The sequence below is a fragment of the Solea solea genome, chromosome 7 (assembly GCF_958295425.1).
Source record: "Solea solea chromosome 7, fSolSol10.1, whole genome shotgun sequence".
NCBI lineage: Eukaryota > Metazoa > Chordata > Actinopteri > Pleuronectiformes > Soleidae > Solea > Solea solea.
In genome coordinates this window covers 30,008,343-30,030,107 of record NC_081140.1, presented here as the reverse complement: position 1 = coordinate 30,030,107, position 21,765 = coordinate 30,008,343, and the positions used below count along the sequence as shown (strand labels likewise).

Below are 21,765 nucleotides of genomic sequence, written 5' to 3'. Positions count from 1 at the left end.
TGTACTTTGTGACATTCCCACATTTATAAGAGTATAAGATGTGCACCACCTGACAGTAGCATATGATATGTACTGCTGTGGCACCAGATAACACAACAATGGCAACCTGTCATTCATATTTGTTCCCTAAATAAACATTTTTGAAATGTCTTGTTGTGTGAATGACTGACATGAAGAGACGTCTGTCCTCAGTTATCAGGTCTGAACCCAATCCTATCCAGAACCTAATGTGTCACAGAAACTCCATGGAGGTAGAGGATCAGGGTACCATGATCCAGCAGTAAAAGGCAAAATGAGACTCCCAAGAAACCACCAGCAACACACTAAACAAACCATTTTAAGGTTTTATTCAAAAGCAAGTTCAAAATGTCTGCTGGCAGCCTGGGATGTTCAGGCCCCCAGAACTTCCTGTGCAGGACCAATCAGCTCCCAGGATCCACAGAGACTCACACACACATCTCTCACTCACATGCAGACACATTTCTAGATTTGTTCTTACTGTGTCTGTAAATGCAATGAAAACAACTGACTTCAGCAGTTTATTGATATTAGAAAATACACATTTTACTTGGATATAGGATGGACATCTAAGATGTACTGAATAATATAAGTGACCTATGTGCAGTAAATTTGGCTGAATTATAAAAGGTATAGGTGGTCAAATGAAGAGCCGACATAGCTCTTCTTTGTGAGTGGAAATGCCCTCACCAGTAGACAGATGTGTCCAGGCTGGGCTTTTTGATGAGCGGCTGAACGAGTGTGTGTTTAAGGCATGGATGGATTAAGGACCCCACGCACCACACTTCAGGAGACGGAACAGGCATAAATATAGACAAAGTCACTGTGTTGGTAATACTGAAGTTATATCTAATGTAGAACAGTTCATAGTCTGACGCATTAAATGAGCCACAAACCATACATTTGAAATGTGTAGGAAAGTGGAGTTTACGAGGAAACGTGAACGCCTCATGAATCTTAGCCAATCAGAGCTGCGCTCTCATCGTCAACAGGAAGCGGAGGAAGCGTCCTTGGATATGTTCGTGTCCGTGTTCAAAGTGTAAATAGCGACAAACACGCACCTGAGAGAGAACATTAAAACGTTTGCGAGATAAAACAGTCCATTTAAACATGGAATCTCCAGCTTCTTAGTCTTTTGAGCCCAATGGTAAGTAACCTGATGCTAACTCTGAAGTTAGCTGCGATGCTAGCTTTAGTAGCGTAGGCGTCTCGCGCGTTAATACTTTTAATGTTTAATCGTTTAGTCGTTTGTTGAGATTTTACTGCCGCACATTTCTCACCAGAATAGTCTTCACTGCAAGCTTCACACGAATGGTCCAGTTATAAATATGTTTAAATAGGTTTGTTTTGCATTGTCTTTCTCTGGCGTCACTACAGCAACCATGAGTGCAGCAGCTCTTATAGGAGACCAGCTGATCCTTGAAGAGGACTATGATGAGAATTATGCACCCTCTGAACAAGGTAGGTTCTGGTCTTGTCTGGTAGTTCTTGGGTCAGAGATTCTTCAAATGTGCTTAAAATATTCACACGTGACCTTTTCACTTTACTCACAGATCATTCAAATCTCAAAAAACTCAGACTTTGAAACACACCTGGGGCCTTGTGTATGACAGAGTGAGCAGCTTTCACACTGAAAGATGGCGTACTCACAAAATTCTCAGATTTATAAAAGCGTGCGTGCGCTCAGTCCTGTGCATCTTTTCTTTATACATCCCATCAAACGTGAAACTGAGCACAGGTGAATGACTAACACACCACGCCCCTGTTCCACCCACAAATTAACATACAAATGACTGTAAAACGCCTTCTTCCTGAAGAACAATCGCAAATGTGGCAGAAAAATAAAAAAGAAGAAAAAGTGCACGACCAACGCAGTCGTCTATTTTGTAGAAATCTGAATTTTTTTTAGTGATAAACACAAAGGAATTAAATGTCAGCGTCATATTTATATTGATGCCTGTGGGTCTTTTTTTAATATTTAATATAACGTGCATGTTTAGACATGATGAAGACATATGAGCTGAAGTTACAGATCATTAAACTTGTCAGTGTCGCACATCATCATCATCCAGTTACACACACGTTATGCACAGAATAAGCAGACAGAGCTCACTGGTTTACTGCATGTACCCATTCATTACTGTCACTGATTGTGTTGTGGAAACTGGGGAGAGAGGAAGAGGGAGGCGGTGATGAAGATGCCAGTGTGCCGGTGTCTCCAGTGGCTGACATAAGCACACCTGCATCACCTGTGTCTTCTGATGAAGTTATTTTGTTATCGTATGGATTCAAATGGGATAAAGAAAATATTCTACTCAACGTTCACGTCCCGTTTTCTTACAACAAATTATTGAAATTATTGATATGTATATATATATATATATATATATATATATATATATAGATAGATAGATAGATATATATATATATATATATATATATATATATATATATATATATATATATATATACACATATATATATATATATATATATATATATATATATATACACATACATACATACATATCATTTTTAACATTTTCCTCTATTCATCACCAGAGATCCAAGAGTATGCAAGAGAGATTGGCATTGACCCTGACCGTGAACCGGAGCTCCTGTGGCTGGCCAGGGAGGGCATTGTTGCCCCTTTGCCTCCTGAATGGAAGCCTTGGTAAGGAAGCGCATGCCGAGTGCCACAGAGTGAAAAAAGCTGAACAACCTACACAGTATTTTGAAGGCGTTACTATGAAAACTAATAAAGCAGCTGATGGTGTAACGAATGTTGGAGATATAGTTCTAAAGAATGAAGTAGTTGAGCTACAGTGTCATGTGATCTACACAACCTTCTGTGACATTTCTCCATCCTGTCATCCTTCATTTTCCTGGCCTTTTTTTGGGAGATGCTTAAGTGACCACTCACTTCCCCCTTTCCCCCCCACAGCCAGGATGTGACGGGCGAAATCTATTATTTTAATTTCTCCTCGGGCCAGTCCACGTGGGATCACCCCTGTGATGAGCACTACCGCCGCTTGGTCGTCCAGGAGCGGGAGCACGTGCAGCTCACAGCCACTGCCGGGGGGGCATGGGTGAAGAAGGACAAGAAGAAGAAGAAGAAGAAGACGGAAAAGAAGGAGAATAAAGAGAAAAAGAGGAAACCGTCTGTCAATGCTCCTGGAGTGAGTAGTTGTTTTGTTTGACTTATGATGGTATTTATCAAACGTTTATGTTACTGCTAAGAGCAGAAGAAGAATCAACACACAGAAACTAATACTGATTGTTATGGAAGTAGAGCCTGCTATTATGGCCTTGATGCATCTTCAGCTGCTTTATCCTCTTGAGGGTTGTGGGAGGAGCTAGAGCCACTCCCAGCTGACATAAGGCAAAGGGTTGGTGGGTTTGTGTCCCTCCCTGGTGCTCCCCTGCTAGGCCGTGCATGCTGTGGAGCTCTGGCTGCTGGAGGATGAGTGCTGGCCTGGGGCAGGGGGCCGCGGACGTTCCCTGTGGAACTCCACAATTAACTTAAGTGTGTAGTGATGCATTATCATAAACATTAACATGAACACACTGGAATCTATCAGATAAGTATGATTTAAACCAGCAGAGGGCAGTACCTGTGATCCAAGAGTCTGCTCCAGTCTCTGCAGCACTAAGATCTGACAGGACAAGTAAAGAGACTAGACCATTATCTGAGTTACTAACTTTAACTAGTGCTGTTTCTGTGCTATGATGTCATCTAAAACCTGATACACATGGTGGATAAATATCTGCTTCATCTGTCAACTCAACAGTAATGAAATGTATTTGATTTCCTTCACGCTAATAAAAAGCAGGTGGAATCACTTCCTCCTCTCTGCTTGACATCATGACATCACACTTTCAGGCATTGTTGTCTGATGTCGTAATCTATTATTATTATTATTATTATTATTATTATTATTATTATTATTATTATTATTATAATTATTAATAATAATCTTGAGCTGCAGCCCAGACCAAGAGTCCTAAAGTTCAGGTCAATCCCTTTTCTGTGCTACCCTGATGCTCTTGAGCAGGTCATCTGTCCCCTGCATACATGTGATTGGCTTAAATGAGATATTTGTGTAAACAGGAAGTGGAAAAGAGAACGTAAGAAGTGGCGAGTGTATATCACATAACCGCTCACGTACCATGTGACGAGTGACAGTGTCAATAAGAAGCTTGTGATGAGGGAACAAAAACAAAACAACGACGCTCAGCTGTCACCTGCTCTGACCAGGATACACGATGTTTGTTAGTCTTTTCTACCCTCAGATGTTTCAGTTCACAGAATATCATTTTACCAAGTGGAAATTGTCATCACTTCCTTTAGGGACTGACTTCAGTCTTTCCATCCCCACTGGTCAGCCTGGCTCCTCTGCAAAGCCCTGGTCCACTCTCTGGAAATGCCCCTGCTCTCCGTGGGTCCCTCAGCAGCTCTGGAGGACTCGAGCCCCTCAAATCAACCTTAGGGGTAAGAGCCCACTGCTATATGAAGGGCCGTTTGATGTACATGTGGAATGATGTGTTTATTTTGTTTTTGCAGGATTTCAGAAAGAGCGGTGCATCTAGTGTTTTAGGCAGCAGGCAGAAGCTTGGGTCCCTTACTCTGCCAGGTTTTGATGATGATGATGACGACGATGACGTAAGCTCAGAAAAGGAGGTAGAGTGCAGCCCCAAGACAAAGCAAATCACTGGTTAGACCTGCCTCCATGTTTTCAACTCCTGTCATCTCATTATTTTCAGTCAGGTCCTCAGGATCCCAGCAGGCTCCTGAAGAACCTGCTCCTGGACCAGAATGCACTTGGAGGAGGTCTTCAGTATGAGGTAGAAACACTTGATCCTTTTACCACATTATTCTGAAATAAACTTATAAAGACAAACAGGTGCTGCAGAATCTCATTAGAATAAAAGTGATGTGTGTGTCTGTGTGTGTGTGTGTGTGTGCGCGCACCATAGGACAGTGAAGCCAGTGGCAAAGCTGCACAGGAGGAAAGGACGGAGCCAGAGCTGCAGGACTTGGCTCTGTCCGGAGACCACAGCCCTGAACCACTGTCCCAACAGGTGAAAACACAACGCTTTATATGTTTACATTCAGAAGATCTCTGTCATCCTGTCATCCTGTCATCCTGTCATCCTAGATAGCTGCAAAAAGAAGTTGTTTTCCTATGAGACCCAAAAATAATAATTATTACATTTTAAATGATTTTAAACAGTTTATTTAAATATATATGTATATATATATATATATATATATATGTATATTTATGTGTATATATATATATTTATATATATGTATATTTATATATATATATATATATATATATATATATATATATATTTATTTATATATCAGGCTTCTGCAGAGTTTGATGACGAGCTGACCATTTGAATCAGGTGTGATGGGGCGGGGCAACATCTAAGACATGAGGACCAGGGTTAGGAAACACTGATCTAATCATTTAGGACGGATATCAACTCCAGGTCCAAATGTGCTCATCGTCCTTCTGTCAGTCATTGCTTTGTCTTCTCAAACTGAAGTTGTTGCCTCCACCAACTCGATGATTCCTTTCCACCTCTCTCTGCTTTATGTGTTCGTGTCCCATTGATTCAGCAGAACTAGTGAATGCAGATGAACAGTTTCCTTCATCTTGTGTTTTTTTTTGAGGGTAAATCATTTAACAAGGAAAGTACTTTCAAGAACAATGTTTCTGTTCTTTCTTTTGTCTAAAATACCAATCTGTCTTGTGTGTTGTTAGGTTTGTATGCCTCACTCTTTTTTTGTGGTGACAAAATGTCTCCTTTCCTCACCTGTCCTCCTCCATCCTCTGTCCCTTGTGTCTCTGCATGCATCCCTTTGCTTCTCCCATTCCTCTCCAACAAGGATTCTTTGAGGGGCCATCACCTTCATCTGTCCCCACGTCTCCTCAGACCTTACCCAGAACACTCTGCTGAACATTCAAAGCGAGATGTAGCCGAGGACTTCAGTGAAGTGGAGGATGGAGGTGTTAAAGGCGAAGGTGGCAGTTTTGAAGAAGGGGTAGTAGAGGAGGGAGATAAAGGTGAGGAAGGAGAGGAAGGAAATAGGAGCGGCAGAAAGGAGGTAGATGAGCCAGAAGAAGGGCAAGAAAGGAGTAAAGCAACTATTGAGAGGGAGAACGACGATGAGGAGGAGGAGGAGGTATGGGTCGAAGAGGTAGAGAAAGAATGCTGTGAAGGTGAGAACGAAGAGAAGGAAGAATGGGACGATAGAGTGACGGAAAACAAACCCAGTGAGAAGCAGGAAGAGGATGACAGCCATGACAAAGTAGAAAGATGCTTTGAAAGACACAAATACAAAGAGTGTGTCAAGGCTGTGGAACGTGTAGAGGAGGAGAAGGAGGGGATGCAAGGAGGGCTAGAACATGAGCAAGATGGTAATACAGACGTGGAAAAGTGCTTTAAAAGTGATAAAGATGACAAGACCATAGATGAGCTCAGTGGAAGTATGCATGATGAAGAAAGTGAGGAAGAAAAGGGAGAGGTGAGTAGCATAGGAGAGCAAGAGAAGGAAATGGACAAAGAGGAGGAGGAGGAGGATGATGGAGAGAGCGAGGAAGTGTTGGAGAGATGTTCTTTAAGCCAGAGGAATCTGACAGAGAGTGAAAAAGATGTTTCAGAGAGATGTGTGCTGAGTGAAGGAGGTGAAGGAGGTGAAGGAGGTGAAGCCGAGGGCGAAGGGTCGGAATCACAAAAGCTTCCAGCAGCTCTGGAGAGGGAGAAGGAAGTCAATCAGGTTTTTAAGATGGAAGCAGCTCAAGACCGACGAGCAAAGCTGGGCCAGAAGATAATGTTGAGGGACCTCAAACGATGTGACGACAAGAGCAAAATTCAGAGGAAGAATATGACAGAAAAATGCCAAGCTGAAGAGGTAGGATTTGGTGTTGCCTTGTGTGCTCAGTCTGGTTCTGCTTTGACGTCTGTGAGCACACATTGGTCTATATATGATCCAACTCCACTGCCTCAGGGGCTTTGTTCTCCTCAGTGATTCCCTCACTCACACATATAGATTGGTCACAGTGTCATTGATTTAAGCTCCTCAGGACTGGATTGGACTATGATCATGTACACAAGTGTGCTTTTTAAATGGTGTTGTGACGACCTGCTCACCAACTTGGCTGTTTGTGCTTTGGAAATACACTGTGTTCCAAATGATTATGCAAATTGTATTTAAGTGTCGCAAAGATTACATTACATGACGTTTTTCAATTAAACTCATGTCTGGTGTTGTGTCTCAGGGCTCTTTGGATCACTGAAATTTAAGTTTTTATTTTTACTCTAATCATTGGAAGGTTTGTTCAATAACATTCAAATTATAATCAAACGGTTAATGACTTGAAAATAATGCTGATCGTCATTTGCATCGACTATTTAGAAAAATTGGAGAAAAATATCACTTGCATAATAATTTGGTGTATATATATTTATATTGCTTTGTGTGTTCATTTAGGGTTGTTACATTGTTATGTTCATCTCTCTGTGTCTTTGTTACTGCAGGAGTCTGACACCAGTAAACACATCCAGACTTCAGCCTCCTTTGATGTTAAGGTATATATATATGTATGTGTGTGTGTGTGTATGTATATATATGTATGTATAGTTATGTATGTATGTATATATGTGTGTGTGTGTGTGTGTGTATGTATGTATATATGTGTGTGTATGTATGTATGTATGTATGTATGTATGTATGTGTGTGTATGTATGTATATATGTGTGTGTGTGTGTGTGTATGTATGTATATGTGTGTGTGTGTGTGTATGTATATGTATGTGTGTGTGTGTGTGTGTATATATATGTATGTATATATGTGTGTGTGTGTGTATGTATATATGTGTGTGTATGTATGTATGTATATATGTGTATGTATGTATGTGTGTGTATGTATGTATGTATATATGTGTGTGTCGGTGTGTATGTATATGTGTGTGTGTGTATGTATGTATGTATGTATGTGTGTGTGTGTGTGTGTGTATGTATGTGTGTGTATGTATATATGTATGTATGTATATATGTGTGTGTGTGTGTATGTATGTATGTATATATGTGTGTGTATGTATATATGTATGTATATATGTGTATGTATATATATACACATATATGTATATGTATATATATATATATATATATATTCATACATTCAATGATTGAGTAAATGATTAATGTATTAATACTTCATGTTGATGGTATTAATACTTCATGCTGATGTATTAATACTTCATGTTGATGGTATTGTAATGACTCTGGTTTTGTTTCAGGTGTCAGAACATTTTCTGGACGTCAACAACCTGTCTGCTGCTGAGCCAGAGGAGTCTGAGGAGGAGGTGAAAACAAAGACTGGCAGCAGGTTTGTTGTTGTTGTTGTTTTATTTGAAAAGGTTTTATTACACTTAATAATCTCAGTCATGTCCCTTCTGAAAGCCAGTGGTTCCCGTTGATCTCTGTGGCCTAAAGAGTCAAGTTTGATAATGACTTATTATTACAATATTCAACATTCGCTGGGATTTGTGCGTTTGCACAACTACACAACAACAAGTGCGCTGCATTCTGGGGACTTGTTGTCGTTCGTCCACACGAGGCGAAAGAAACTGTCTTCCTTTTGTCGGCCGAGAAGATTTCACATTTCAAACTATATAGATGACATGATATCATCTTTCCTTTAAGATCTGTTCAATTTTGTTTGGATTTTTAGTGACAAAAACAGACAAAAAGGTCTCATTTGTTTTCAGATGATAATAATAAATATTTTCAAAAATATTATCAACGTATGTGTTAAAGTGCATTTATCATCTCAGACAGTAAGATATAGCAATATAATGGTTGATACTTTTAAATATAGAATAACGAGTGCAATCTTCAATTACATCTCTCCCTCTTTCTCTCTCTCTTTCTCTCTCTCTCTCTCTCTCTCTCTCTCTCTCCCTCTCTCTCCCCCTCTCCCCCTCAGGTATGTGCATGCTGAAGAAAAAGGTCACCTCCCCAAAGTTGACAGGCACAGGTCCAGCCCTCCGCCCTCCTCTTGCCCCTCCTCTTGCCCCTCTCCCTCGGAGCAAAGTGTCGAGCTCCAGCCCAGAAGCTCTCTGGAGTTCCAGAGGCCTAAAACTGGCAGAGGGCGACGGGTCTGCAGTGTCATCACTGAACCTGAAGCTGCTGAACTCGCCTCACAAAACCCAGACAAGCACAGCTGGAGAATCCCCAAAGAAAAGGACAGTGTGAAAAAGGAAGCGAGGACGAAGACCGAGAGAGAGGAGAGGAGCCTGAGAGAAAAGGAGGACGAGAAGGAAAAGAGGGAGAAGGAGATGACAACGCATCTCCTCGAGGAGAAGCTGAAGAGAGCGGAGGAGGAGGAGCAGGAGGAGGAGAGGAAACTGAAAGAAGAAAGTGAGAAAATACTGAGGTAGGCATGGGGAGTATATAAGTCTTCGTCATCCAATCGTAATAATACCATAAAAAAACTCAAACTGTAATAACTTCTCAATAATGTAATAATCTCTGTCATTAGTGGATGTTATTAGATTATCAGAGTGTCTCAAAGTGTATACACAACAAAGATCCATTCCCAAAAGTTAGAATAGCTGCAAGCAGTGATGAGGAGGCAACATAGGCCGAGGTTAATCTCACCAGGTCGGTCGAGACCTGGTTGAACTAACCTTAACAGCAAGGTATGGTTAGTTTAATCTAAACTAGCTGTGATACTCAAAGCTCAGACTTAGTGGAAGTCATAGAGGAATCTTAGTGGAAAGAATAATCATATCTCCTTTCTCTCTCTGTGGCGCCTTTCTAAACCTTTCTGAATCTAATAGCAACAGAAGATGATGGTTAAAGCCAATCGTAGTAATAATAATAATAATAATACTAACAATTACAATAATAGCAATAGGCAGAACAATAGTCTTTCAAACAGGCCCACAGGTGATGATTTTGCAGCATTTATCGTCTTATCTGAGCGCAGTGAAAATAGTTGAGCCGTGCTGTGTCGTAGAGATGCTTTTAATACGTCATCAGGAGACATTTGTGTCAGACAGTCTGTGATAAACATGAACTTTTAGTAATGACATGCAAATACAACAGTGTGTTTCCTACACAACATCACCACTTCATCAGTGTTATTACAACATTGTCACATTATTACATTATCAGGTTCTGCAAAAGTAAGTAACCTGCCGTTAATCATTTATAACATCATCTGAACAGAGATTATTACATTATCAAGGACACTTATTTACCACTTCTTCTACTTCAAGCCACACAAATTCAAATTCACGATAAAGTCATCGTTTTAACTTGTGTTGTTGCTTCACTTTGGGTTCTTCTCACTACACCTTCATGTTATTACTAGTAATATTAATATGTGTGTCCTCAAGGGCTCTGAGGGAGCGTCTGCTCTGTAAGAGGAGAGAGGAGGAGGCGCGTGTCACTGAGGAGTCTGAGAGGACACTGGAAAAACTCAGAGAGTCTGTCCAGGAGGAGACGCAGAAGCAGAAGCACAAGCTCAGGTCAGAATACGTCATTCAGCTGTTGTGATGCATGAGCTGCACGTCGCCATCGTCAGCATCAACACACGCCTTCACTGGAAACACTGGTCATACACGAGGTCATACATGAATGCATGGATAAACATACACGTATACAACATGGTTCTCCAGAGAACTCAGAGAACCTGTACTCTGAGTTTCTAATTGTTCATCTTTTATTTATATATGTGCACCACTCCAGCCACTAGGTAACCTAATAAATGTCTCTGTATGATCTTTGGTGCTGTGGAGGGAGAGGTTCACACACTGGGAAGGAAAAGGAAACTAGTTCTGACTAAGAATGCTTTGCAGTGCGAGCATCTCTTGTTATTCTACGCGTTTTATTCTTCTTGATTATATAATTATTATCATTTTTGAGAAAACCATCACACATTATATCAAAACTGCGAATAATTTCCACATACACATGAATGGGAAACGGTCGACAGAAGGAGAAAAACCAAGCCCACTTTGGAGCCTCACAGTGTCGTCATAGTTTAACGTAGAGACGTGGTTCAAACTTTAAACACATCACAAGACTGGAGACTTTTCTCCTCTACCTGGAATTTTTGAACAAAGAAAGTTTTAAACTTGATCGACACTTTCTAATTAATCTTATTATTGTATTTGTATGTGTGTTCTGTGTGTCTAGGCTGGAGAGTGTAGCCATGCTGAAAGAGTTCTGTGTGACTCTCGAGGACGAGCGATCAGCAGAGCGGGACAGACTGATCGCTCAGAAGAAACAGGACATTGAGCGTCTGAGGGCAGAGTTGGACGAGGAGCTGCAAGGAGAGAGGAGGAGACTGCTCCAGGAACAGGGAGAGGAAGTGAACTCTCTGAAACAGGAGGTGTCTGGATGATGTTCCCTTTATTCACTTTTTCTCATTCAGAATTTTGCATCTGCGTCTGCATGTGTAATTAGGGACAATCATTCCAACTGTCCTCACCCTAAAGCTAAAGAAAATATGCTCTTTAAAACATGAAACAAGAAACTGAAAAGTTTAAAAGTTTAAATCACTTGTAAAGTTGAAGTAATGGCACTTCCTGATCAGGAGTCTCCAACCTTTTGTCTTCTGAGAGCTACTCGTGTTTTTAACACTATTCTCATCGCTCATTTCAACCCAAACAAATGTAAGCAGGTTTCTGTTTGTTTATTGAAACCTTTGTTATTCCCACAGTAAGAGAAAAGTATGGGACATTTACCTTTATACATTTTTGCTCTTTTGTTTGTTTTTTACTTTTACAAATAGAAAAGTTTTGGGCATTTCCATCACATGTGTAAATGGACTCCATTATTGTAATTGTTGTTAAGCGTTGTAATTGGATGTGATGGACCTGGACCTGCCTGTAAGATGACAGCATGCACAGTCACGGTGGCTTGGAGCTCTTGGTCTCATGTCCTTCCTGCAGCTAATGTCACGGAGGGAAATACCAACTCTGTGAATCTTCCATCACATGTGTAACAATGTTACGAGACAAATGTCTTTATGGGGACAATCAAGTTGAACCTTGACCTTCAATGACAATAACATCTGTTTCTGTGCTTGTCTTCAAAGGTCAAAAGCAGTGAAAGGAAGAGGGCGCTGACGGTGAGTCCACGCCCTGAACAGCACCTGGCAGACTACCATCGAGATGTGAGAGGACAGACAGACACACACACACACACACACACACACACGCACGATTGTGTCTGAAGCGTCAGTGTTGTCAGCTGACTCCTCTCTGTTGCTGCAGCTGGCTGATTTGCTGCAGGGAGTGCGGGAGGAGGTGCAGCGTGATCATGAGAGGAAGTTGGAGGAGCTGAGGAAAGAACATCTGAGAGAGATTAACAACATCAGGGAGAATTACCTGAATAAGGTCAGAACACTGACAAACAACCTTCAATAACACAAATGAAATCTGTGCAGACCGCGATCATGCCGGTCTTCAGCTGGCTCTCACAGCACGTCAGTCTAATGACCCTTCACTTCATTTTATTATCAGTAATAAAGTGGAAAGTCCACTGATCCATTTACTCATTTAAAAGTTCTTTCATTCAATTTAATGTCATGATTGTGTTCATGACATGATGGATTTAGTGTGAAGCTGTTTTTAAATGTAAGTTCATTAGTTTCTAGAGCTGCAACTAATGATTATTTTCATAATCGATTAATCTGTCGATTATTTTCTTGATTCATCGTTTGGTCCATAAAATCTCAGATAACCTTAAAAAATGTTGATGTGGAAATGATGATGTTCTCAAATGTCAAAATGATTCACTTTTAATGATTTCTTTGTTCTCCAGAGCAAAGAAATGAAGAAAATACTCACATTTAAGAAGCTTAAACAAAAACAAATCATGTTTTAATCATGAAAAAAGCTTTGAACCGATTAAATGATTATCAAAATAGTTGTCGGTTAGTTTAGTAATTCATCGTTTTAGCTCTAATAGTTTCTATAAGTTTAGATTGGGCTTAGAGGAAATAGGGTTACTGTTGTATTTTCACATTCTGAGATAGTTGGATAATATGATTATAAATTATTTTGTTCCATATGTTTCTAAAGTATCATTAATTACATTACACATCCAAACTCTTGAGCTTCTGGCTGTGGAAATAGAACAGGTGACAACACATGTTGTGAATCGGGAGATAAAGTTTGAGCGGATCAAGTCCACGCTGCACCCACACTGCCAGCACTGTCACAAAGGAAGACGAGCGAGGAGAAAGACAAATCTTCATCTTCTGCTCTTCTTCCCTGTAGGAGTCTGAACTGCAGGCTCTGGCAGATCAGCTGGAGCTGAGAGCTGAAGAGCTGAAGAGTCTGGAGGCGATGCTGCAAAACAAGGTGTTGTAGAAATGACTGTTTGTGCAGAAAATACAGGAATCACAGCTCCTCCCACCTTAAACACGTGCGTCTCTCATCAGGTGGCCGATCTGAACAAAAGGAAGAAGATGTTTGGCGAGAAAGAGGAGGAGGTAGACGAGCAGGACATGCATCGCACTTCCCCACGCCTCCATCTCCAGCATCAATCTATTCTTTATGTGTTTGTAGGCCGTACCTCGGCTGATCCAGGAGAGAGACCAGCTGAGAGAAGAGCTGGAGAGGACGAGAACAGAGAAACATCACGCACAAGAATCTGCTCAGAGAGCCAGGGAGGAGAGGAGCAAGGCCAAGGAGGTGGAGGAGCGACTGAGAGAGGAGAGGAACAAAGCCAGAGACGAGAGCAGGAGAGCCAAGGACGAGCAGGAGAAACTACAGAGGGAGGTTCACCTGCTGCAGGAGAAACACCACTCTCTGAGCTGCAGACTCAGGTACACTGAAGAAACACTTCACTTTATTACTTTGTTCTTTAAAAGCATTTGAATATTCATCTTCAGAAGCAAGTGTATCAGCCGTAATCATTATTGTGTGAGTGCAGTTATATTAATGATGCATAAATATAGGGAAACAGAGTTTACATCACACTGCTCTGCTGCTACTGTCCTGGAGTTAGAGCTCAACTCTAAGTTATTTTCTTCTTTAAGTTTTTATCAAATCAAATGATGGTATTTTGTGAACCACAGTCAGTAACTGAGTAAATCTGTCTGTCCAGTGAGTTGGAACATGAAGAAGGAAGTGTCTCCCTCACACGAGAACCTCAGTCAGACAAAGTGAGAGGAGACAAACCCGCGGCACCTGGGCCGTCCACTGACAAGAGAGGAGGCTTGGCTGATCCCCCTGTCCCCTCTGGACCTGACAGCCAGAGCATGGACGAGTAAGTCCACAACACAACACGCTCATCATGCCACACATTGAGTTGATAACGTCACAACATCCTGCCGACTCTTCATCGCTGTGTTTAAGAGGCTTCAGAACACTGTGCACGTGTCCATGTTCTGATCTACAGCTCTTCGTCTGGAGCCTCCATCCACAAAACCAAAGTCTTCAAGGAGAGGAAGAGCAATCAGCTGCTGGAGACTCAGACCAGCTCTTCTCAGGACCTCAACCATGAAGGCAGCGTGACGGAGGAGATCCTTCACTTCCTGCAGGTAGGAGGAGCTTCAATCACGCCGTGCACTGTGATAATTGGCGTGATCTGTGAATCTGAATCAAATTCTGGCTCGTTGCTTTTCTCTCTCTCTCTCTCAGGAAGCCAGAAATGTGTCTGAGCTGGAGCGGATCGTTCAGAAAGGGAACACGCTCCTGCGGAGGACAGAGGAGCATCTTCAGCAGCTGGACATCTCCATAGCTGAAGAGGTTCGTTAACGAGCAGCAGGCTCATAGTAAACTGCATCACGTTTTCATTTTCGTCATCGTGTTAGAGTGATGATGCAACTTTCTTCTTAAAAGACTTCAAGTGTTTACACAGAGAAATATCCAGATGTGTGTGTATGAGCAACTCTCTGAAAGTAAAGCTGTGCACACTCGTTTACCAGCCTCCCAACTGCAGGTCCATCCTCCACCTGCCAGCAGAACATCCTGGACAGACGTGTAACAGTAGTCTGCACCCTTTAGAGCCATTCTGTCACTTCTTCACCACAATAACATTCATTTGGAGCCGTTTGACCCTTAAAATGAAGATAATATCATGTATAAAGTTTATTTTATACATATTTATATGCTATATTTAAAGAAATACAGTTTGTCGCATTTATGAAATTTACAAAAAGAAAACTGTTGACATTTCATTGCCATTTATACCAAAAATAAAATAAAATGAGGGGCCAGAGAGCCTCATGGTTGCAGACCCCTGCCCTGGGGCAACGGTAGCTCAGTGGTGGAGCGAGTGGTGTTTGATTTGAAGGTTGTGCGTTTGATTCCCGGCTCCGCTGGTCGCTCCTGTGTTTCATGCTCTTGTGTCTCGTGTGTCCAGCCTCTGTCTGAGGATCTGTCTCCGCTGAGGAAGGTGACCTTTGATGTTCTGGACTCAGACCTCAGCAGCTCTGCAGACCCACACATCAAAACAAGTAACACATGCCGCTCACACACTACGTTGCTTTTGTTTGATACTTGACTCGACTTCACAAATGTGATCTCATCTTGTCCCACATTGCCCCGTCTTCAGAGGGTCATTCTGCAGTTCCAGCCAAAGTCCAGCAGTTGGCAGAGTCCCTGCAGCAGATCTCAGGCCAGCTCAACACGGTTCTGAGTGCACTGGGTTCAATATCTCAGAGGCAACAGAGTTCCACACCTCGCACGGCCTTCTCTCTGCACCAGCCTGACTCCGCCTCCTCTTCTAAGCCAGTCCTGCCACACATGCCCACCGTGTGCCATCACTCCATCTCCGCCCCTCCCTTCAGGAAGCTCTCAGAACATTCAGGGAAGTGGGTTCCTCAGGAAAGTCTCTACAGCGCCTCTGAGGACCTCGTGAACAGGCGATGGAGCCAGATGTTCCCCGGTACACAAACATTCACTAATGAACGACGAGTGACTGTTAAAGCAGCTTGTATCAGCGGCAGCAGCTTTTGGTCCTGGTGGACCTCTGAGGTCATGTGCCTTCTTGTACTGGAAGTTTGACTTTAATACTCGTTACCAAACAGTCTGTATCAAAACTCTTATATAAAGCAGAAGCAAATTCTATTCTCTCTCTCATTTTAAACACTGTAAATAATGTACACATAAGTTAAGGCACTTTTGTGTGGTGGGAATCAAACACTTGCACACAGCACATGTGTCTGAGCTTGAGAACCTTTGACAAACACTCGAGAACAGAAGTTACATGATGAAGCTTTCACTGATCGTCGTGTAGTCTGTGGTTCACCAACATCAACAGGAAGGCCGAGGGCTCTTGATTTTAAACGTTTTAAATGTCCGTTGCTGAAGCTCCGTCGAGTAATGACGACTGAGTTTTAGTACAAAGGTTAACTTCTGCTCCTTTTACTAACTGTTCCTCTACTCTGAAGGAGCCGCGATGAACCCAGTCACCTCCAGCACCACAATATCCACCTCAGCCTATTCATCATACACTCCTTATAGGTAACATGCAGTATTATTATTATTATTATTATTATTATTATTATTATTATAGCCTGTACCTTGTGCTTCCAGTCATCTAAACCTGTGTGTGTGTGTGTAAGTGAACACCGTCCAGGTCTGCAGCTGGTGACACAGTCAGTGGAGGTGGACGGTGAGAGGCTGCAGAGGGAGATCGACAGCAAGAAGAGGTGGCTGCAGAGACGCATGAAAGACACCAGCATGTATCCTTCTCATACTCTGTATCAATACTCGTATTGATATTTATATATATATATATATATGTGTGTATGTGTATAAATATATATATATATACATATATAAATAATTTATATATTTATATTCATCCTATATGTCATCCTATATATATATATATATATATATATATATATATATATATATATATATATATATATGTACATATATACGTATATGTGTGCATGTGTACAGTATATACATGGCTTCTCTGAGTATTTCAGTCCGTACATTTGCCGTGATTTGACTGTGAAGTCTTAACTTGACTGTTCCAGACCTCTGTTAACTCGCTGTCATCCTCCGTCCTCTAAGAGTGGCCTGGTCCAGCTGGGCCTGGATGATAATAATCAGATCAGAGTCTATCACTACTGAGGATACGGCACACAGCTGTGACAGCCACTGAGGACACAGGTCAGAGGTCAGCGCTGTGACAGTCCCTGAGGACACAGGTCAGAGGTCAGCGCTGTGACAGTCACTGAGGTCAGAGGTCAGCGCTGGGACATCTGCACACATGTGACTGCATCATGTCAGAGAGGGCTGAAGACTTTTATTCTCCACATTTTATGCCACTGGTTTCCTATTTCAGTGTCTTTGATCTTGTTATTTCACCTGTTTGTTTGTTTTTGTTTTTTTTTTAAGTGAAACTGACTTTTATTTTGCCGTTACTTTCTCTCTCATACGTCACAATGACATTTCTTTTAAATTCATTGCACGACTTGATCCACCTGGCAAATTAGGCAGTGAGGAGCGTCCATTATGGTATGGACAGTTTGATCATGCTGTTATTGGGCTCTTGTTTGTCAGTGATGGTGTTTAACAGCGGAGCAGTAAAGCTTAAACCATGGCAGCAGAGGCATTTTTCCATAGAACAAAGATCAATTAAGGAAGGTGGAAAATCAGGTTGTAATACTGGCAAATAATGTTTTATTATTTTAAAGTTTCATTAATAAAAATGGATTCATTGCATTAAGATCAATAATAATGACTCAGTAATGTAATAATTGTGACGTTCTTGTTTACCAGCAGAAAAGGTTGTACAAAATGTTCTTTGAGTTTATAAATAATGTGCATATGTTGTATTTTTTTATTACAAATCTTATTAAATCCTGTATATATATGTGTATATATACTGTTTATGCATTCTTTATTTTCCTGTGCACTGGATTATGAAAATAATCGTTAGTTGCACCTGTAGCTGTGACACATTTAGCCTCCATTCACTTTGTGAAGAACAATTATCATTCAACATATTCAACATTCACAGCTTACATTGTACGAGAGAGAGAGATTGATTTTAATTAGACATTTTATTGATTTTTCAGCAGCCTTTCTTCATTGTTATTATCAGCCACTTTACCCCCTCGGCCACATTTGTTCTGTAATATAAAAAACAGCTTTTGGCAGCTACAGAAATCTTCTTTTTAAGCTTCCACTCTGCAGTTGTTGAAAAACAGCTCTCCTACAGGCTGATTGGAAAACTGCTGCAGAAATTCTCCGAGCTCGTCCAGAGAGAGCTTCTCAACCCAGTTGTCTTCTGTGTTCTTTGCTGTCGCGGCGCTACTCTGGAGGGGTCGCTCATTGTTGTCCACACAGCAGTGGGCGTTCCACAGGTAGTCGGGAATGTTGACGCGCTTCACGTTATTTTTCACAATCCAGTTGTTTGCAGAGGGAACCGCCCCCACCAGCACATAGGCCTTAGAGCACTTGCTCCTGAAAAGGTCAGTGAGCTGAGACTCGTGGATCCTCCAAGCGTCCTGATTCATCTTGGGGTTCTGGGGAACCACATTAGTCAGGGTGAAAGTAGCGTTGCGGCTCGGAACTGTAAACGAGACGGACGCAAGTGTTGGTTAAATATGCATGAAACAGATGTAACGACGCGTCTTATCATCATTCTTTTGTCACCAAAAATAAACTTACATATTAACTGTGTATATCTAAGTGTTAGCAACTTGATGGCAATGATAGTTATTTCATGTACATAATTAAATGCACATAACCTTGAAAAATACATATTTCATGTTTCTCACGTTCCTCATGTTCTCATGTTTCTTATGTTCTCAGGTTTTTCAGGTTCCTCATGTTCTCATGTTTCTTATGTTCTCAGGTTTTTCAGGTTCCTCATGTTCTCATGTTTCTTATGTTCTCATGTTTTTCAGGTTCCTCATGTTCTCATGTTTCTTATGTTCTCAGGTTTTTCAGGTTTCTTATGTTCTCATGCTTCTCAGGTTCGTCATGTTCTCATGTTTCTTATGTTCTCATGTTTTTTAGGTTTCTCATGTTCTCATGTTTCTTATGTTCTCAGCTTTCTTATGTTCTCATGTTTCTCAGGTTCGTCATGTTCTCATGTTTCTCACGTTCCTCATGTTTTTCAGGTTTCTTATGTTCTCATGTTTCTCACGTTCCTCATGTTCTCAGGTTCCTCATGTTTCTCAGGTTCCTCATGTTCTCATGTTTTTCAGGTTTCTTATGTTCTCATGTTTCTCAGGTTCCTCATGTTTTTCAGGTTTCTTATGTGCTCATGTTTCTCAGGTTCCTCATGTTCTCATGTTCTCAGGTTCCTCATGTTTCTCATGTTTCTCAGGTTTCTCATGTTTCTCATGTTTCTTATGTTCCTCATGTTTCTCATGTTCTCATGTTTCCCATGTTCTCAGGTTTCTCATGTTTTTCAGGTTCCTCATGTTCTCTCAGGTTTCTCATGTTTCTCAGGTTCCTCATGATCTCAGGTTCCTCATATTCTCAGGGTTCTCATGTGTGATAGATAATGCACTGCACATAGATGAGCTAATGATCTGATCTGCTAAATGTTTTCTTTTACAAACGGATTATAATATCTCTTTAAAATAATGGCTTATTTTATCTTTCTTTTATCTTTTGTTTTTTTGCCAGAGCCAAGAAAACAACATCCCTACCTGCATGGTGTCCATTGGGGTTAAGGTGACCACGGTCAAATCCAGAGTGTTTGTAGTCCTCATCCAGTGCTTGTCTTTCTCCAAGATAGACCCCAGGATTGTCCCTCCCCAGCCAGTAGCCATCCTTCATGCCAGGTTGCCAGTTTAAGTCGACCAACTGAACAAACACACTGATGCTGTCACTGGGCTTCATGTAAGCACACTTCCCAATATTGTATCATGGAGTAAACGATAGATCTATTGAAACAACAAGGACATAATGAATACATGCTGGCTTTGTATAAACATGCAGTACCAACCTGAGGTTCCACAAACCAGCTCCTCTCCCTGCCGCCTCCGTTGCTGGGTTGGAAACGATATGCAGAGTAAACAGCAATGCGATGTTTGGTGTCATAGAGTGTGGCAAAGTGGTATCTGATGGAGGGAGACGAGAAAATGTCTTTGAGTGATAACAAATAACAGTTCAACATTAAACACAGCTTAAGTTTGTGTTGTTTTGTAAAAAGAAGAAGAAAGAAACAAATAATATTGCCTCTCGGAGCCTGGAACATGTTGCATTACCACGGCAACAAATACATCCCACCCTCCCCCGTCTGTCTTCTCAAAGCGTCTCCACCATCAAAACACAAGAACACACACACACACACACACACGCTGTGTGTCAGTAGTCCATGCTGCAGTGTCCTGAGTGTCCTGGTCCCAACGTGGTGAAATGCTGCCCTCCACAGGTTAAAGTCATGAATCACAGTCACAATCTGAGTGAAGTGAATAGTATTCTTTTTTCTCCTCACAAATAGAGATAGAGTTTGTTTTTTCTACAACAACATGATGTATGTAAGTCAACTCTATAATGATTCATAGTAATCCACAAATAATAATATGAAGAATGAGTTGACATGACTGAGTAAGTCCTTGTCGTAATACGTCATAATCTTAAAACTGTACACGACACAGAAAAGAAAAAAAACATTTATTTTCTCTGCCGATATGTTTGAGTGAAATGCATTCTGGGATACACGGCTTTCACAAGTATGCACAAGTCACCGCCCGACACATACACTTGAGATCCGTACTCGCCGCTCGTGCACTTGTGAACTGGAACAATAGTTGGACTGAGGCTCTAAGTACGAGAGAACACACGGACAGACACGAGTGGAGTGGACTGAGAAACAGCCACAGCGTCATGACTGAAGTGGATGTGACACCTCAGCTCAGATACACTGTGTGTTAGTGATTCAGTTCAGTTTGTCTGCAAACACAACACTCGTTAACTGCATGAAAATGAGCCAAAGACTCGTGCGTCATGACATCAACACGAGGAGGATGTAGCCTTGACTGAAGCACACTGAAGCAGAGTGGAGGAGAGGATGCTGAATGACGACTCCATCATCTCACTCACCTGAAAGAAAACAATTAAAAAACAAAAACAGCCAATGAATCGCTCCACTTTTTCTTTTATTTTATTAATTTTATATTATTTATTTATTATTTCAGGCCTTCAGGAAATGACCTGGATAGTCTTGTAGTTACAATAGGTCAAAATTCCACTTTCATTGTTCATGCACCTGTTGACAAAGCGCTGACAGAGACGAGCTGCATCAGGTGTAGACGCTCCCCACTCGGGCACCTTCTGTTTATAGAAGAAGCTCATGCACTCTGGCTGATCCTGCACAAAATAAAACACGTTCCCCTCCTGAGTGAGATATACTGTATGTGTGTGTGTGTTTCTTTAAATAAACTGAGGTTACAAACCTCAAAGCGCTCCACAACATCTGCATGGACAGAAAAGAGGAACAGAAGAACAGCGCTCAAAGTCACCAGTGTCTGCATCATGAGCACAAGCTGTGGGATCAGCGATTCTTGACTGTCCAGTTACAAAAAGAGAGAGAAAAATAGAAAACATTCAGTGTGGAGAACCATGACATGGAAGAGTGTGTGTGTGTGTGTGTGTGTGTGTGTACTCACCTGCTGCTGCTGCTGCCACGCTGCTCTGAGCAGAAACTGACTTTTATAGAAGCGTCTTCTCGTCACCTTTCACCTTGTTTGTCTTCATTATCTCTTTACTGTGACCTTGTGAA

The 21,765-nt window shown here is 41.4% G+C and overlaps 2 protein-coding genes across 3 annotated transcripts; one reads left to right on the top strand and one right to left on the bottom strand.

The window, feature by feature from the left end:
- The first annotated feature begins 1,002 nt into the window (after nt 1-1,002).
- Nucleotides 1,003-17,901, top strand: LOC131462809 (centrosomal protein of 164 kDa-like). Of its 2 annotated transcripts, XM_058634343.1 has the most exons (28): nt 1,003-1,165; nt 1,396-1,479; nt 2,581-2,692; nt 2,963-3,197; nt 4,370-4,510; nt 4,583-4,699; nt 4,783-4,863; nt 4,996-5,100; nt 5,921-6,946; nt 7,573-7,623; nt 8,334-8,422; nt 9,023-9,472; nt 10,440-10,571; nt 11,242-11,437; nt 12,146-12,223; nt 12,324-12,446; nt 13,332-13,415; nt 13,496-13,546; nt 13,623-13,882; nt 14,164-14,325; nt 14,458-14,599; nt 14,700-14,807; nt 15,424-15,517; nt 15,616-15,948; nt 16,454-16,526; nt 16,628-16,747; nt 17,054-17,196; nt 17,235-17,901. In XM_058634343.1, exons 2-27 carry the CDS (start codon nt 1,401-1,403, stop codon nt 17,148-17,150), a joined length of 4,539 nt encoding a protein of 1,512 aa, XP_058490326.1. In that variant the 5' UTR covers nt 1,003-1,165; nt 1,396-1,400; the 3' UTR covers nt 17,151-17,196; nt 17,235-17,901. The 2 variants fall into 2 exon arrangements, with proteins under 2 accessions (XP_058490326.1, XP_058490325.1); XM_058634342.1 differs by having other exon boundaries at nt 17,054-17,901.
- A 26-nt stretch (nt 17,902-17,927) lies between these two features.
- On the bottom strand, nt 17,928-21,524 carry si:dkey-243k1.3 (endonuclease domain-containing 1 protein-like). Its single transcript, XM_058634344.1, has 5 exons — nt 21,440-21,524; nt 21,253-21,353; nt 19,987-20,101; nt 19,688-19,844; nt 17,928-18,597 (listed from the first exon to the last, which is right to left on the bottom strand). The coding sequence occupies exons 1-5, from the start codon at nt 21,518-21,520 to the stop codon at nt 18,200-18,202; spliced, it is 852 nt and encodes a 283-aa protein (XP_058490327.1). The 5' UTR covers nt 21,521-21,524; the 3' UTR covers nt 17,928-18,199.
- Nucleotides 21,525-21,765: the final 241 nt, after the last annotated feature.